Below are 17,181 nucleotides of genomic sequence, written 5' to 3'. Positions count from 1 at the left end.
GTAATACATGCAACAGCAGCTGCGATGAAGAGACTGATGTTTCAAACCCGAAGGAAACACAACATTATAGGAAGAGGGCTTAAACAGATGAGGGTAACATCACCTGGAACTTTCATTGTGCACCATCTATAACTGTGCAAGGTCACGAGTGACAATGGAGATCGATAGAAATACATCTCTGCCCCAATTTTTATTTGACTACAAAGTGTTCTTATTGTGAGTAGCAGCTTATCTATGTTGCTGTATTTGCTATGATCCAGGCAACAATGAACTGTGGTTCCAAGGCACTGCTTAAGTCAAGACACTACCATCATAGAGGGGTATGGCGAAGCCTGTGAGAGTAATTGAAGTTGAATTCTCTATTAGAAATTTGCCCGCGAATTTAACATATCTTAAGAGCCAAGTGGTCAAATAACTATATCTATTAATCCGGATTTCTGTGAGTCAAACAGTTACATTCATGTCTGTTCTGTAATGTCATTAATCACCACAATCTACTGCCTGTTGGGAAGTGGATGTCAAAGAACTATTAACGCAAAGCGGGGATAACAATCTGATTAAAATGCTCATTCGTGTTTAATTGGCAGTAGAGATGATAATTAGCAAGACCCGTGCAATATCAATGTTGCTGCAATATTGCACATGGATGCTTATCTCACCTCATTCAGGATTATTCTGTTACAGGTCTATGGTATGATGCAAACCTTCGTATGGAGCTATATGCAACACTATTATATTACATGCGAATCCCATTTGCATTCGTGTCATAGTCAAATCACCCACCCGTGTATTTATAGAAAAGAATACATAAGGAAGACTCGATGCACCAAAATATTATCTTACTTCTTGAGTCATTATATGCCCGTTCAATAGAATTTAATGACAACGTGGCATGAGCTTGTTGTTGGATTGTATTTAGAACGCTGTTTGTATATAAGTGACATAGGCTGGCCGCATAATAGCTATGTGTGTAAATTTGAAAATACAATACTGTATTTGTTGTGAATTGTGAGTCGACAGTTATTAATAAAGTAGTTATTTATAAACTGCAGTATTATGTTGATTTAAAAAAGGGAATATATTTTAATATGTTTACGGTGCTTTTTAAGTATGCACGTTCATAAAATATCCCCGCAAGTTCAGCATTAATATTAGCAGCTTAAGCGCCGATGCTTTTGCTGTGGTCGTTCGCAATCGTAATGCCTTGACGTTCGTGCCATGTCACTAATGAAGCGAGATGCAGCGTCTGATCAGGCGCATTTCAATCTCTGTCGCAATGCGCTCTTTTCTGTTGCTGCTGTAGTGCAAACAGGAGTAAAGTAATCTTCTAAAAATGCAATTCTCAATTCCACTACCATGCTCCTACTGAGTTCTACAGAGCCAAGGTGTCAGTCACATCCAGGGGGAATGCAGGATAACAACTCACTAGCGGTCCCGGCAGGAATATCAAAAGAACTCCAGAGGTGACTATTGATAGTCGATACTAACTGTGGTGTTGTGCAGAAGGGTGGGGAAACACAGAGTGGAGTGAGAGTTGTGAGAGGGGACAGGGACAGCAGGAAATACAAAACATGCAAAGGTCAGCCCGTCCATCACATGCAAATATCAACAATTAATGCTCAACATGTATCCCCTTGGCATTTAGAAATGGCAGTGTCATGTTAATATAGAAAACAGTGATTATTGGTTTAGCCCTTGCAGCTGCTTCAATAGTAGGTTGGGTACATATGCGATTATGCATAGGGCCTTCCTGGTGCAGAGGAAATATCGGCTGCATGCATGGTCTATACGATACACCTAGGCTAATGTTGGGAAATGTTACATTCCACGTATCACTTAGGATGGCATTCAATAAATTGACCGCTGTCAATAGAACTGGCAGGACATATCGGTGCACCAGGATGCAAAAAACAATTAATTAAAGCCTGCATTGATTTGAAAAACAGAGCCAGTCTGGGTTTACTTGTCCGCAATGCCGAGTCAGCTCGTCATCCTGGGATTTACAACAGATGCATTCACATGTGTGGACAACCTCGATAACCTAAAGCAATCTCTCTTAACCACAGCCAAAAACCTATACAGGTGCAGCAAATAATTAAATACAGCTCCAATGCTGCGTGTTTTTTTTTCTGACACACACACACCCCACCCAATCTTTGGCAAGCTTCCCTATCGTGAGACTCCACAGGTTATATGTTATTATTCAGTTTGCATTATGGAAGTATCCACTGGGACACAAAACATTGGCTATAGTTTAGGATAGCAATGATTAAAGAACCATTTTGGGGTTGTGACCATAATCCTAACCTGAACTCAAAATCCAATTTCTATTTTATTCAAATGAAACGCAGTCCTTCTGCAGAATGTCAAATAACAGCCATAACCGTGCTCAGACTATATCCATTCTTGATTACTTCTATCAACTCCTTTTGCTTTATTTTTTGGCGCACAGTAAACGAAAAGCCCCCACGCTGAACGTGAAAACCTAAACCCCGCCCTGTAGTAATGCGAAGCTTTTTGGTTCCAGAAAAATGGGATTCATAACCAACCAACGCGTGGGCACCCTGGCAAGAGACCTGCGGCTGCATTTGAGCCAATCAAGCACGAGGCACTGCATGCGCTGCAACGTCCCCCCTGTGGCTCGTAGCAAGCGAGGCTCTCGCCGCGTTTGTGTCCAAAATTTCAGCAGCAATATCTATGGGACTTTTTTATTTGTTGTTGTCAGTATCAAAGTATAACAAGAATAAGAATGGGTTTTACCCTTTTGTGGTAATAAATAGGTGTTATGATGGTCAAACACCAAATAGATACATTTTGCAAGGAATCAAGTCTGCATCAACCACACGTACTTTTGGTAAAACATGCACACAAACACGCTCTGATAATATATGATGCATCGTTTTGAAACTGATTGGCCTACACCAGAGACAGCAATACTTGCTGTCACAGTACTGTATATCCCTTACCCGAAAATAATTGCTCCTGTTTAATCCAGTTTGTATTTATAAACCTGCGTAGGTTTGCATGATCAACTGCTTATTGAGAAAGTGAGCAAAATTTGACACGTATACAATGATGCTTCCTTTTCAACATACCGGTTTGCTGCAAAACAATATCAATTGGCAAATTCGTTCTTGTGACAAGTTGATTTGTTTGGCTGATTTGGGTGGAGGAGGGTTGCACTGCTCTAATTGGCACTCTACTCGCACACTATCTAACCCAAACAACTAATCACGGATCGTAATGCTAGTGGTGAAAACCTACATATCAAATTCACTCCACAAGTGTTGAACTTGGATTCAGAGGATCTTGTGGGCAATGTTCGTCATGGCTGCTACGATGCATCAACAGGGCAATCAAATACTTGCCCCACCATAGGAATGTAGAATTACCATCACCGGCTCAATGATAATTTGAGAATGAATCACTTCAACCTGACAAGTGGAAAAGACACGATTGGCTCAAATGCAAGAGGGCATTAACATGCAATCTGGTTACAATATGGTATTCATACAATTGATTTTACATGTTCAAATGGAGGCTCCATATGCTTAGATTAAAATAGCCATTTGTAAAGGTACGATTTGCAATGTATTACATTTCCTCTAAATATATTTCCTTTATGATTTGAAAAAAACAACAAAAGTAAAATTTGATCAAAAAACCGAGCATCCCAGAAATTGCTTTGTATCCATCAATCATGAAAACATAGCCTTACGATGCCACACCTACAGCTTTTAGCACACTGTTAGGGCAAACATTATTCGTGAGCAGCACCTATGCAACTATAAACTAAAAACATTGTTTCAATTTTACCAGGTATGGCCCACTGAGATATATAGCTCTTTTTCAGAAGTGACCTGGCCACAAATGATAGCTCAACAAAGTGGCTTATCACGTGGAAATTTATAGCAGCCAAATACTCAAAACGCTTGTTTCTGAACGTGGAGGGAAAAACCGTTGGAACCGGACAAAAATCCACGCGACCACGGGGAGAGAGGCACGCAAATTCCCAAATATAGAGCAGGCGTCAGGGTCGGGATCCAACCCACGAACATGCTGCATACCAGGCGAGCTCGTTAACATCTCGGCACCGGCATCACAAGCGTGCACTCGAGATGCGTGGTCTGGGCCGGGGGGCGGTGTGTGCGGCATGGCTCACCGCCGTGGCCTCGGCCCGGATGCGCTCATTGTGTTCCTTGGCGGCCGCCCTCTCCGCCTTCTTCTGGAGCTGCGGCCCCCTGCCGAAGAAGATGTAGTTGACAAGCGCGTACTCGAGCAGCGCCAGGAAGACGAAGCAGAAGCAGCCCATGAGGTAGATGTCGATGGCCTTGACGTAGGGGATCTTGGGCAGCGTCTCGCGCAGGTGAGTCGAGATCGTGGTCATGGTGAGCACAGTGGTGATTCCTGCACACCGCAACAACGCCCGTGGGAAAGCAGGATCTGATGGAAGCAACTTCTGGGTGGCCCCTGAGGGGCAATTGTGGTGGTGGAAATGCAAAATTACGAGAAGATACATTCTTAGCATTTACTCATCTGAACCCCTTTCGCTTCATGATGACGGTCTCTCTGTATTGTCTTCGACACTGTGATGCGCAGAAAATGTTTGTTCCAGTGACTGTGGCCAAGTGACTTACAGATAGCCAACCAAACCTACATTCATTCAAAGCAGGATCGCTATTGCAGAGCTTCTCTTAACTCTTATTTAGGCTGTAAATAAAATGTATAAAGTTGAAGGCTTGTATCTTTGTTAGTGATCCCCAGGAACCCTTCTTAAAAGATGCAGGCGAACATTACTTAATCGGACAAAACCTCATCCAAATGGACATTTCCTTTTCAGGGGTGGTTTGGAGAAATGCAAACGAAAGATAGCGAGGCACAAAACACAACGAACAAGGTGCATGAACAATGTGGAATTGGTTTCCCTACCGGCAGAAACTTCTGCTTCAATCAACTGAATCCCCACCACCGGCTCAGGGATGTAAACAGGAGGTGACCACCACCACTCAAAGCTCATTTGAGCAGAAACTCACTTCGTCTTTCACTTAAAAGTATTTAGCAAAGTCAACTGTGCCGACAGACACGTGCACAGACGATCACCTCTGCGTAGCCAATCACTCGAAGGGCTATTGCACCACAGCCCCGTATGATTTCACTTCGAGCTGCAGCAGTCGAACCCAATGTGGCTAAAATGGAAGTGCCATTGGAACATCAAGCAGTGCTCAAATAGTGAGCCTTGTACAGGCGAGAGCGATGTTCAGAAGCGGGTTGTGGCTTAAGGACATTTTATGGCGAGATGTTACTACTACTACCTCACTTGCTATTCAGGAGGTCGTGGATTCGATCAACGACCCTGACACCTGCTGTATATTTGGAGTTTGCATGGTCTCCCTGTGGTCGCATGGATTTTTCTCTGTGTCCTCCAGTGTTCCCCTCTAAATTTAGAATCAATGACACGCGTTTATAGTATTTGGCTGCTATACAATCCCCCGTGATGATGATAAGCCACTTCATTGATCTATCATTTGTAGCCTGGTCTCTTCTGAAAAATAGCTATATAGCTCAGAGGGCCTTACCTGGTAAAATAAAAAATAATATAGTCTAGTAGTCACTCATGAGTTTCAGTTACTCATGAGTGAGATGTGAAACAGTGGAGGCAAGTTGAGGACTGTCCACCATGATGTACAGGTGGTTTGATGTGTCGATGATTGGTACTACAGATGGTGAGAGATCCTCACGAACTCACCCTTGTGCAGATGTTAATGGTTTAGAAAGGAGCTTTACTATTATAGAAATTTAATGTTGATGATACGCTGGCAAACAGGTGATGATCTTTCTCTGGATTTTGTAAACAAGTGGCGATAGCATGGCCTAATGGTGCCGTGCCAGCGACGCGTCTCCAACTGAGATGTTGCGAACAAAGATGTATTGGTAATACTTATGGTACCATCTTTGCACATATTGATGTAATGCTCGAGTAGATATTTTAAAATAGCATAAAAAACTCAGAATTCTGAACGATGCTTTTGGGCATCTAGTTCCTGCAGTGCGGTGTGAATAGTAGCGAAAGCTAATTCATTACGCATTGCCCATCTCCAGCAGTTGCTGAAAATCAGACACATGTACAAAATCTGGACCCCAACTGATAAGATTAGCACAAGCAGCAGAAACTATTATTAAAAGCGCACATTTGCTTGTAATTTGTAAGATTAAACACATTTCTTTTTTATAACAGCATTACTTAAATGTTGATATAAATCGTGGTCAATGATAACAAAATGCTGCACCGTTACCAGCACGGGATAAGTTGAGATGGGGTGACATTGCATTGTTGTATTGCATTGTCAAGCATTGTCTGAATCTGTCCAGATGAAGGTTGCTACCAATACAGTACTTATGACCTTTCCTGTAAGCCTTACCATGTGTGCTATATGTTCTGAGGAAGCTCAAATATGTTTGTGCCAAGATCTGTATCGCTGAAGCATCTACTGGCCCTACGTAAAGGTTAAGAGCATTTCACGTTGTAGAAGTATCTCCTGGTCTGGGATGGTGCTGCGAGCACTTCCCTTGGCAGAGCTCGACTTGATCCACAGTCGTTCAAAGGCAAACAAAATATCGGTGATAACTCACCAACCACATCACTGCAGTCATTCATCCATTGAGAGTATAGGCCCATCTCTATGATTGTAGTACTCCCATTCCATGAATATAGTTGTTGAGAGCTATTGTATGGAACGCTATGCTGCCTCCAAGACCGTTAAAAAAAAGATCCGCATTAAATTCCTCCGCGAATTTGAAAATTCTATCATGCATTTTAGTTCCATCATGCTCTCTAATTAAGCTAGCATTCTGATTGAACAATCTTTCATGCTCTTCTTCAGTTTCATTTCCATGTGGCCTGTTGCATTTAGATCTATGTGAGATGGAAGTCTGATTGCATCATTGGTTAGGGCTTGCATCCTGATGTCAGGACTGCAGAGCTGGAATGCCCTCGCCCCTCACCGAGATTCTGATTGGCTGCTGGATCAAATGCAAAATACTACCACACCCATTTTCATTGGCAGATTCGTGAGAAACTTCGCTCATCAATATAGTGCAAGAGATTTTTTTGCGTGGAAAACTTCCAACTGCAGAAGATTTTCTATGTAAATGTATAAATAGACTCCTTGTGAATTGGCCTAATTGGGCTTTATTGACCTAACTATATAAAACATTACACCAAATATATTTGTGAAAGCACAGGTAATAAAATTACTCCTTCCTGAAAGGTACATTCGGGGCAAGCGTTCATATGTTGGATGCCCTCAAAAAGTGGTGGAAATTCCACAGTGATAATGTATGTTGGAGGCCAGTCACTCAACAGAGCAACCACTATTCACATCATCAGCAAACAGCAGCGTTCTAAACTTCACAGGCATGATCAGCTGATTAAGCCAGTTGTAATTACCGGCGAAACGTCACGGTACTGGAATTGTAAATGTTGTTGTGGGTTTACTCTCCAACACACACGCGGTTAGTGCTGAACTAGTAACGAATTGGTACGTTTTGTTTACTTGACAAACCTTACACATTGGCTGTGTCGGATGGCGGTGGGTTTAACAACACATTTATATTTACTCGATCTAACCCCAAAAACCCCATCTATTATGGATAATATTTGTCGCGAAAGCTTTCTACTATTATTACTCCGTGTTAAATGATCAGCTGAGTTGACCGTCAGCCGGGATTTGTGATATGGCCATGACGTCACAGCACCACTCGGATGGATTTACAATCGTTTTAGCATAAACCAAAGTTACTTAAATTCTGATGTAATCATGTTAAATATTACAATATTACTATTACTGCCACAGAGGCTCGTTCCCAACCACAGTGAGTATGAACATATGTTGTTGCGTACTCATATACGAGTCCAGTCCATCATGAATGTGCACTCGTTGGAGCAACAATGTTTAAAGTATGCCGCAAAACTGGCTTAGACTCAACGTATGATTTGGACCACTGTGTTAGGACTGCCCATGCACAGAGAAGGATGATTCAGACTCCAATGATTCAGATATGTGACAAGCTCGTCAAAGTGATGTCCTCATCAAGTGAGCATTGAGCCAGTGCTCATCTCCCATTTACAACCTTGAGCAAGTGGTGGAGATTCCGCATCGTATAGAGAGGTGAGTGTGTTGAACTCATTTTGCACCGTGCGTAGCCAACCGTGCTCATTGGAGGAGCGGGGGAAGGACAACAAACTTAAACACAAAAAGCAGTTCTATCCACTTAGGCAAATGGAACTAAACTGAACTGGTGGGGTTTTTCCCCTATTTTATGGCAACAAAACTGAAACCTTTTTACAAGGATTCATGTCTGCATTAACCACAATACCTGCAGTCAAAATGCAAACAAAAAACACACTATGATAATATATGCATTGTCCTTGAAACTGATTGGTCCACACCAAGGGACGGCTTTCTTTTGAGCCTCGACCCAATTGGTGCTCGACCAGATGACGCCAAAAGGCGTACAGCTCAAAGACAATGATAGTGCATTGTTTTTGAGCTGTACGCCTTTTGGCATTGTCTTTGAGCTGTACGCCTTTTGGCGTCATCTGGTCGAGCACCAATTGGGTCGAGGCTCAAAAGAAAGCCGTCCCTTGGTGTGGACCAATCAGTTTCAAGGACAATGCATATATTATCATAGTGTGTTCTTTGTTTGCATTTTGACTGCAGGTATTGTGGTTAATGCAGGCATGAATCCTTGTAAAAAGGTTTCAGTTTTGTTGCCAGAAAAAAGGGGAAAAACCCTATTATTATATTTTGGTACTGGCAAAGGAGGTCTAATGATGAACTGGTGGGCTTAAGACCCCTGTATTTAGACTACTATTTATATTACTGGAGAGTTCTAGAATGTTCTAGAAGTTACTCCAAATTTACTCAGCACTGAATCTATCTGGAATGTTCTGGAAAATAGGTAAATTTCAAAATAGCATTGTTCTGGGCACAAAAGCAAAGTTTTTGTGGAATAATAGCCATTTTCTGTATTTTTGACGCATAATCAATTAGGAAATGACACTTACTACTCAGGAACAAAAAACAATTGTTACAGTGTTTTATGAGGAAGAAGTGTGAAAAACACAACGTAGAATAAATCAGTGAAAATGGCAAAAAAAAACAGTTTCATCTACAACAACAGTTAAATGACCTTGCGCAGGCGAACGTCCATTGACATTATTCATAAGCGACATCAATTTCCAGCACAAAACACAAGGAAATGTCTAAGAGACTCACAGTGAATTGTGAGCATCCATTATACATACATTAAACATCATTAGAGATACGGTTACAATTGTATTATATCCCCTCTAAGGGAGCCTCAAAATAACTCACGTTTATTATTTCGAGTTCACAAAAACCCCAAAAGCCATTGATCAATAATACTGCTTTAAAAAGGGTGGATGGAATATAACGACGTGGTGATGTCTGGGGCAATGGCTGTCTTCGTCACATCACTGATTATTATTGTCTACAGTCAGATTGTCCACGTTGTCTTCCTGTTTCCTTCTCGTGGCTCCTTTTGGCTGCACTTACAGCTTACTTTGTTCGTATTCCACCCCCCAACTTTCAGAAATAATTCGGTTCACAGATCTCCCATTCCCCACTGTGGTTCACAGTGAAGGCAGGTGACCTGTACGGTGGTAACGGCTGCTGGATGCTGTTTCTGCTGCTGATCATGATGAGCACAAGGCATCACCGCCAGCAGCAGCAGCAGCAGGCTGTACGTACATTACGCTTATTTACACCTTTGGCTACAGTAATAACTGCAAATTCATTATTTATAGGTATTTAGTTTGACAAGTACCTGTGTTGTGAGAATGCAAGCTTTTCCACAATCTTTGCAGAAATATAATTATCGTGCAATACATTATATTTAGGTCATGAGTTGTACATTATTTTCTATTACAGGTTTATAAATTTCGATGAAACGGTTCATTTTGCCGACATTAAATATTTAGTAACATGTACACTGCATACGTTTACTGGAGCTAATGTGCCACTGTGTTCACACGGGCATTAAACAGCACTTGATCTACAATGGCAGTGCACAGCCAGTGGAGGGAATTCAACATTGCTATGGTGGGGACCATTTTCCACCAGCCTACCACTCTAGCATTTTTTATATTTGTACAGCCCTTTTGTCAATCCACTGCTGGATACTGGCATTCCCACGCTATGCGGGTCATGGAGGTGGTTTGGGGGGATCCAGTGAAGGGCTACCCAGTCTGGTGGGGGTAACCGATGAGCTGTGTGTGGTAGAAGCCGACCAGTCAGGTGGGGGGGCTCACTGATGAGCCGTGTGTTGAACATGCTGCTCCAATGCCACAAGTTGGTCCACTCTTTGAATGCTGAAATTTACATCAGCCGTGGACGTTGTGTAGATCATCGTTTACTAGCAGGTTTGGGTCGACTTCTAATCATCAGCGATTGCAGGGAGCCACCTCCACCCGTTTTAATGCCAAAACGGAGTACTGCACTGGCATTAAATAACGCAAATGAACCGCATAATTGGAGATTTAGAGAGCACCTTACACATAACTTGAGAGGTGCCATCAGAAGCGTGCACGGAATGAATTTACAATATAATGAACCCACCCATGCCTCTTACCCACTAATTTGCAAACAGTCGTATTGCTGAAAGTGGTCTATTATATTGTATACAAACATAAAATATGGGGGACAGAGAATGTGGCCTTAGAATGAAAGCAAGATTTTATGGCTGTGATGTTGCGTTCAATTATTCAAATTCCCACCATCACAACAAAATGTTATTCCGAGATGTTATTGGAATTTTTAAAGTTTCCACGAATTTAAAATCCGTGCTTTATTTCAAACTCTGAATAAATTGCATAGAACTCAATCATTTTCGTATAAATGTAATGTTTCAAGTTGAAAATAAAAAAAGAATGTAGATTTTTAAAAATAGAACTTCATTCATCAACTTATATTGTGCAACATAGTAATACAAACTGCTGTGTATATTGAAACAGTGCTTTTGCAGATTTTTTTGTAAATATTTAGCAATTGCAAACTACCCTACTCAACATGCTGCTGCCACGACCCTCTCTCACACCTCCGATTAGCACGGTTGGCTACGCACGGTGCGAGAGAAGTTCAACATTCACACGTACATATATGGTGTGCTAATTCACAGACACTAGTAGGAGGTACTCTCTCTCTTTTATTCTGGCCTTCACAGCCTTGGGGGATAACCACATACCGGGTCAGGACAGCCAACATGCTGCCAGACCCACAGCTTGAAGAGGGTGAAGATCACAACGACGACGGCTCGACGAGTTCCATTCCAGATTGCTGCAGCCCCGACTGTGAGTCGGAGCTCTCCTTTTATCCTGCCCAGCGTGGCCAGGCTCAGGTCTCTGCCTGCACCCCTCTGGATCCCCCAGAGGGCTCCGTGCCTTGCCCACAGGTCCAACTGGTAGAACGGGCTGCTACCCCGAATTCTATTGTCTACCAATCTCCCAGCGGCACGCGCTACAGTGACTCATTCAATGTCACTACACATACAAGAACAAAATTCTAAATAAATCTGCAGATTAAACTTCTATCGCTGCGATTTCTGAGAAATGTAACCACTGTTGCGTTTGCTTTTTGCAGTTGTTAAAAACCCCATTTCCATCAAGGGGCTCGATAATATATGCTCCACTACATTGACCTTCACCCCTCTCGCACAGTTGCAGGCTGGCGGCAAACGGCACTTGTCTGTTTTGTGTGTGTATGCTAAGCACCAAGGCTTGGTTAGGAATCTATGAGCAAAGCAACGTCAACCTGCACAGGCACGAGTGCCACGACACTTCCATAAACACCGACGTCAGGAGCCACTGCACAAAGAGAGGGCACCAGGAACGCTAGTGTATTCCACGCTAGCAGCGTGTAAATCCCACTCTTGCTGACAGTTCACAAATTGGACCAGTCGTAGACGCTGCTTTTGCCAAACGGGCTACATGTGGCAATATTGTTCAAATGACTAATTTACGTGAAAGCTGTAAATACGTGTTTTTGTCAAACGCGATAATTTTTTCTGCAAATAAAAAAACAGTCGAATGTTCCCACAGCGTTGGACACACGTGCAAAACAGAAGACGTGGAGTGCACGCCTGGAGCATGCGACACTTCCTGGTCGCCATTTTCATTGTCCCTTATTTTTTAAATATGTAAATTCATCAAACGAAGTGTTTAACAAAAAATTGTGTTTTGGGCACCATGCATCTAAAAAAAACTAAACAATGAAACTTTTGAATAAGTAATCTTTTTAATTAATTATCTTTGTTTACACAGGAAAACCTTAATGAGTCCCAATAATTGTTTTGGGAGGGTCCTGCCGAGTGGTTGTATTTGGTGTCGATGTTGCTGCTGCCGTGTGTGACCCCCATTGAAGTAATTTGAAGGTAACTTTTCATTCATTGGGATGTTTGGTCAACACCAAGCCCTCGTTGCATTGCTGTTTTAGCTATGGGAGGAAGCAGAGAACCCAGAGGAAACCCACGCTGAACAGGTCGAGGACATATAAGCTCCATGCAGAAATGTGCCATGCCAATATTTAAGGTGGTGGTGGTCTCCCCCTGCTCAGCTCTCCGCAAGTCCAACCTCACATCGTCGTCGTGGGGAGCAGGCAACTACCCAAGTAGGGCGATTGCTTGACAGGGTAAAGTATGATTGGGGTACCCCGTGGCCACACAGTAGCCGCGGAAGGCCATTCATTAACCTTGAAATGGGTCGATGAACGAACCTCTGGTGAAGACAACGCCTTCAATGACGGTGGATTATGTGGAAAAGAGGATCTTTAAATCTCAATTGCTCGTGGAAGTGGACACAAGGCTGCGACAAGGTGGAGGTCTCGAGTTGCCTCGGACTTAGTTCCGATCATCAAGATCGTATGGTCGCGGTTGGTGCACCAGTTTCCACCGCGTCATAAAAAGAGATCACGCGCAGGCTTCTACCCTGGAGAATTACGTCGTCCCAAACTTCCAAATCCCCTGCGGCGATGGACTAGTGGTGACAGGCACAGGACTGGTAAAATCCGGCAGTATCTAGGCACTGATCGGCATATAGGCGGCGGTCATGCGATGGTCGTCTGACACCTGGACGGAGATGGGAGTGCAACTCGGCAGCTGCTAACGTGACTCTTTAGGATCTCCTATTGCTCACCCCTCACGGAAATGGGGGTAGAACAGGGGCCCTGTACGTAGGCCGTCTCACTCCCTCCTGGCTGGAGAATTAATTCTGCACCAGTATTTTGACATTCAGTGTCTCATAATAATAAGGTTTTTCCCCTTTTTCTGGCAACAAAACTGAAACCTTTTTACGAGGATTCATGTCTGCATTAACCACAATACCTGCAGTCAAAATTCAAACAGAAAACATACTATGATAATATATGCATTGTCCTTGAAACTGATTGGTCCACACCAAGGCACGGCTTTCTTTTGAGCCTCGACCCAATTGGTGCTCGACCAGATGACGCCAAAAGGCGTCATCTGGACGCCAAAAGGCGTCATCTGGTCGAGCACCAATTGGGTCGAGGCTCAAAAGAAGCCGTCCCTTGGTGTGGACCAATCAGTTTCAAGGACAATGCATATATTATCATAGTATGTTTTTTGTTTGCATTTTGACTGCAGGTATTGTGGTTAATGCAGACGTGAATCCTTGTAAAAAGTTTCAGTTTTGTTGCCAGAAAAAAGGGGAAAACCCCTATCATTACATTTTGGTACTGGCAAAGGAGGTCTAATGATTCAGTGGCTCATCAGCAGATTCAGGCGTTCTTGAACCAATGCTGGTAGAACTGCCGTGTGTTTATAAACAAGGTCCCCCTCTCGTTTAAATATACTGTAGATCCTAGATCGATGCAAGGTTATCAATACATAACACATTGGGATCCTCGGATGGAATGCATAATATACATTTAATTGTTATTTATTATTAATAATCGTATCACTGTGGAGAATACAGGCAACACAATCGATCAACACGTGAAAATTTTCTTTGTTTACGTAATGCTCAGGTAGACCTCTTTTTTGCAAATCCATCCAAACAAGTTTTTTGCCCTTTTTGCCTACCCTCTATTCTCAGCCTCGTGGGGTTGAGTCGACGAGATTGATTAATGTCACTGTGAAACATCACACAAAGCAATGTCCTTAGTATCAGTGACAGATATCATTATTTGATGCATGGTTATTCCATTTGGATATATTAAGCGTCTCGCTGATAAGAGATATCTGCATGAAGTCCAATGTCACCCACCCATTGAGCTTGAACATCTGAATGCATCTCTAGGGGGTATTTATTCAGTCAATGCAGAAATTTCACATCACAATCATTTCAAAGCCCTATTTCCGATTATTGTCTGTTGGGAAAATCTTGAATCGTTGGTTCAGTGCTGGTACCTGTGCAATAACTTCCTTAAAAACGAAAACTAACCTTAAACTGTTTATTTTACCAGGTAAGGCCCACCGAGCCATATAGCTATTTTTCAGAAGCGATCTGGCCACAAATGACAGCTCAACGGAGTGGCTTACCACCTGTAAATGTATAGCAGCTAACTACTCTAAACGCATGTTGATTCTAAATGAGTAGGGAAAAGCCAGAGGACCCGGAGAAAAATCCACGTTTCCACGGGGAGAGAGATATGCAGAGTCAAAATATACAGTCGTCAGGGTTAGGATCGAACCCATGACCTCCTGTATACCAGGCGAGGTAGTTAACATCTCACCACCATGGCGCCCATATTTGCCGTAAACTATATAGAGATTAAATGTCCTTGTACAGCAAATTGTTGGCTATGTTACGTCTCAAATTAAAATACGTTACCAGAAAGTCTGGTGACTGACATGCTCAACAGCACTAGCAGTTTGCGCATGGCGGGACTTATCGTTCAGCTCCCACGTCTGGAAGGCTGTATGTTTTTGTAATTGGTGAACTGTCCATCTGAATCTCCTTCTGGAATGAGGGCAGCACGTCAAGCCAACATACTGTTCCAAAAAAAATATGCCAAGGCTGAAGCGCCTCAGGAGTTACTTCAATAAAGTTTGCTAAACTGACATGCGAGGGTTCTTCTTTATGCCCTGCACAGTCGGTTTAACGCACGTCAATCACACCATCGACATCAGTAAGGTATCTCCCCCAGAGCTGGGTTAAGCAGCATGAAGGAAAAATAATCCGCCAGTGGATAATCTTTTTGTGTCTCGGCGATGTGTGGCACTGTGGCCGAGAGCCCGGCTTGCAAATGGAATGTTGTGTTTAAATGTTGCATCATCCCTTTGGGGTTGATGCAAAACATTTGATTGACTGTGGTTGCTTTGTACAGGGTGCTCCAGATGTCTTGTGAACTCATTTATTTCTCTAAAACGTAATTTTTTTAAAAGTAATGTTTATTTAAAACAGAAATTAATATGCAAATGACTGTTTTTAGGGGTCAATGAATGGGGGGGAGGGTCACAAGACATCTGGACCGCCCTGTAGAAAGACTAGTCCTTTCATAGAAATGTGGAATTTTCATGACTTCTCATGATATATTTAGGGCTGCCAATGGCGATTAGAAATGGCTCGTCTTGATGAGTGAGAAGACTTTGTAATTCATATTTTTTACCAGGTTGAGACCACAAACACACGACGATTGATAACCGTATTTAATTGTTGGTAGACTCGAGCCTTGTTTTATTTTTGATGGACTACATGAAACACTTTGGAAGAGTGGACAAGTCAACATTTGTGCTAAGAGTTTGTGTGCTGGAGGCAGGACTAATGGGGTGTAAATGTTAAGGTCAAAGAGCTGCACATAAACTAAGTCACTGAACAAAACTAAACACTTTCCAAACTTGTAAACACACGTGCACGGTGCATAGAGACAGCGAGGAATTTCTTGTAGGTATACAAACGTGAACGTTCGTAAAAAATAATGTGTAAGGAGAGCGTTGTTAGTTTAATCAGGAGTTGTGGTTGGGTTGTTGTTGGCACGTTGGCATGGTGGAGAAGGGCAAGCTACCGAGACAGACACTGGAGTGAGCATCCAAAGTTCAAAGATGACAGATAAGACCGTAACCAGATGTTAGGAGACCTGTCAGAGCAGACCTTGGAGGTCACGTGTTCATTGGTAAACAGATGCAGGATATGGCAGATTGAAGAAATGGCAAGATGTGGTGGCGTCGGTGGCTTTGGCTGTGACGACCTCTTCGGATAATGATGTTCCAAGTACTAATTTTCACTTAGGTAAAGTTTCAGGTGAAAAAAATTCGGATGTTAATAAAATTGCATGTGATACTTTAGGTTAAGTCTCACAAAACAGCTGACGTTGAGTCTCAGCGCATTAACAATGAATGACGCAGTGTCTTATACATGCTCTGGTAGTAACAGTATATATTTAAAACGCTCACGAGTGTCTGATTCGGCATGTGGGTATTTTCTGCAATTAGACTTTGAGCCATAAAAAATGTATTGGCTCTTGACTTAAAGCTTTCGTGACTGCAGGAATACATATTCTTGGGTCTTTCCGTAAAGTCACGTAGATAGATACTATCTATCTACGTGACGTTACCGAAAGAATATGTATTGGCTCTGATAAAAGCTTCAAAATATGAACCTGCGGAGTATTTTAATTGGTTGCAATACACAAAACGTGTTCTCTTCGTGCATAATTGCGAAAACCATGACTATATTTGGTCATGATTTCAAGAACTGCGAGTGCATTTCTGTAATCGTACTTGTGCGAGAGCATGTGCGTGACAACAGCGTAATGTGTCAAGGTAGACAGTTTGACTGCATGGCACTGCAAAAGTAAAAGGGTCACCCGATCGCGAATGTGATGAATTGCCATCAGTTCAGCACATAGCCAAGCAATGCCCATTACGCGCTCACACAGGAGGTATGAATGCCAGACATTAAGCTGTGCTTAATAATATAATTAAGCGTCTCAATGCCACTTTTGTTTTTGTCAGATGTCTATGACATTTATTAGAGACTGTGACCGTTTCTAACTCAAAATCAAAACCTAGCGACTTTCAGGCCAGGGGATAAACTCATATCATCATCTCACCAGGGATGATAAAAATTTGCATTGTATTGGCACACTGGGGAGGGTAAGTGGGTAACAGAGATTGTCCAATCAAGCGAAGCCCAACCATGAG

General features: G+C 42.6%; 1 protein-coding gene across 6 annotated transcripts in view; it reads right to left on the bottom strand.

Annotated features, from left to right (window-relative positions):
• Positions 1–17,181, bottom strand: part of LOC116943685 (gamma-aminobutyric acid receptor subunit beta-3-like) — a 301,742-nt gene that overhangs the window by 29,128 nt on the left and 255,433 nt on the right. For all 6 annotated transcript variants that reach the window (XM_032956761.2, XM_032956763.2, XM_076067894.1 and 3 more), the window contains one exon: positions 4,163–4,407. In XM_032956761.2, coding sequence (XP_032812652.1) covers positions 4,163–4,407 — 245 coding nt within the window. The remainder of the gene's footprint in view (positions 1–4,162; positions 4,408–17,181) is intronic.

The sequence above is a fragment of the Petromyzon marinus genome, chromosome 18 (assembly GCF_048934315.1).
Source record: "Petromyzon marinus isolate PM22_M1 ecotype Great Lakes invasive population chromosome 18, UKy_Petmar_22M1.pri1.0, whole genome shotgun sequence".
Lineage (NCBI taxonomy): Eukaryota > Metazoa > Chordata > Hyperoartia > Petromyzontiformes > Petromyzontidae > Petromyzon > Petromyzon marinus.
Note: the sequence above shows the minus strand (reverse complement) of the source record. Positions and strands in the feature narration are given on the sequence as shown.